The sequence below is a fragment of the Rhagoletis zephyria genome, unplaced genomic scaffold (genome assembly GCF_001687245.7).
Source record: "Rhagoletis zephyria isolate East Lansing unplaced genomic scaffold, Rhagoletis_zephyria_1.1 Rzeph_scaffold_00055, whole genome shotgun sequence".
NCBI classification, from domain to species: Eukaryota; Metazoa; Arthropoda; class Insecta; order Diptera; family Tephritidae; genus Rhagoletis; species Rhagoletis zephyria.
In genome coordinates this window covers 297,328-298,573 of record NW_016157139.1, presented here as the reverse complement: position 1 = coordinate 298,573, position 1,246 = coordinate 297,328, and the positions used below count along the sequence as shown (strand labels likewise).

General features: G+C 37.7%; 2 protein-coding genes across 7 annotated transcripts in view; both read right to left on the bottom strand.

Annotated features, from left to right (window-relative positions):
* Positions 1–346, bottom strand: part of LOC108368960 (uncharacterized) — a 1,409-nt gene extending 1,063 nt beyond the window's left edge. Inside the window, exon 1 of the mRNA XM_017623931.1 lies at positions 16–346. Coding sequence (XP_017479420.1) covers positions 16–249 — 234 coding nt within the window. The 5' untranslated portion in view covers positions 250–346. The remainder of the gene's footprint in view (positions 1–15) is intronic.
* The window catches only part of Axn (protein axin), a 370,696-nt gene that overhangs the window by 210,261 nt on the left and 159,189 nt on the right, over positions 1–1,246 (bottom strand). The gene's annotated exons all lie outside the window — the stretch shown is intronic.

Sequence of the window (1,246 nt, the reverse complement as noted above, 5' to 3'; positions counted from 1 at the left end):
AATTGTTAAATCCAGATAGTTAATCTTTCTTTCCTCTTCCGTTTCCATGGTGAATTTTATATTCTGGTGTTGTTTGTTGAGATAGTCTAGTATCTGTTTCTCTTTGTTTCCCTCTATTAGACATATTACATCATCGACATATCTCGCGTAGAATTTTACTCCTAGGTTGGTCGATAGGTTTTTCATGTATTTCTCCTCCAGTGTTTGCATGAATACTTCCATGAGTATTGCTGACGTCGGATTGCCCATTCCTAACCCGTTAATCTGTTTATATATCTTATTGTTGAACCGGAAGTAGTTTTGTTTTAATGTGACCTTCAACGCGTTTATTATTTCCGTGACAGCTTCTCTTTCATTTTTCACATCATTATTTTCTTGTACGGTCTTTATGGTTTCTATTGTTGGTATCGATGGGTAAAGGTCCTTGATGTCGAATGATACGAATTTAGTGTTTTCGTTGATCTTCAACGATTTCATCTTCTCGATTAGTTCCGTTGTATTTGTAACAGTATATTTATTGCGTAGATCCAGACTATCCTTCAGCAGCGTCTTTAGGTGCTTGGAGAGTATGTATCCGGGAGCAGACTTGTAATTAATGATAGGTCTCATCGGGGTGCCTGGTTTGTGTGTCTTTGGCAAGGCAATCAACGGAGGGACACTCGGGTTCATAAGTGTTAGTCTATATGGTAGATTATCCTTTATTATGGTTGTGCTTTTCTTTATGGTATTCTTTATTGCTGCTTGGTATTCTTNCTTTAGGTGCTTGGAGGTTTGTATCCGGGAGCAGACTTGTAATTAATGATAGGTCTCATCGGGGTGCCTGGTTTGTGTGTCTTTGGCAAGGCAATCAACGGAGGGACACTCGGGTTCATAAGTGTTAGTCTATATGGTAGATTATCCTTTATTATGGTTGTGCTTTTCTTTATGGTATTCTTTATTGCTGCTTGGTATTCTTCAGTGGGATATTTTCTCAATTTATTGCACCCTATTTCAGTTATTAGTTTTTCAGTTTTCTCTATGTAATCTTTTTTATCAATTAATACGGTGGTATTGCCTTTGTCTGCTTTTGTGGTTATAACATTGTTTGCCCTTAGCTTTTCTTTGAGCCCTTTTATGGTTTGGTTTTCGTTCTTCTGCTTCCTAGTTTTCTTGGCATTTATGTCTTTTTCAATTATGTGCCGACATATGTGTCTGGCGTGCTCCTGTTCTTCAGTTGGAAGCCGTGATATAATAACTTCAGTATCCA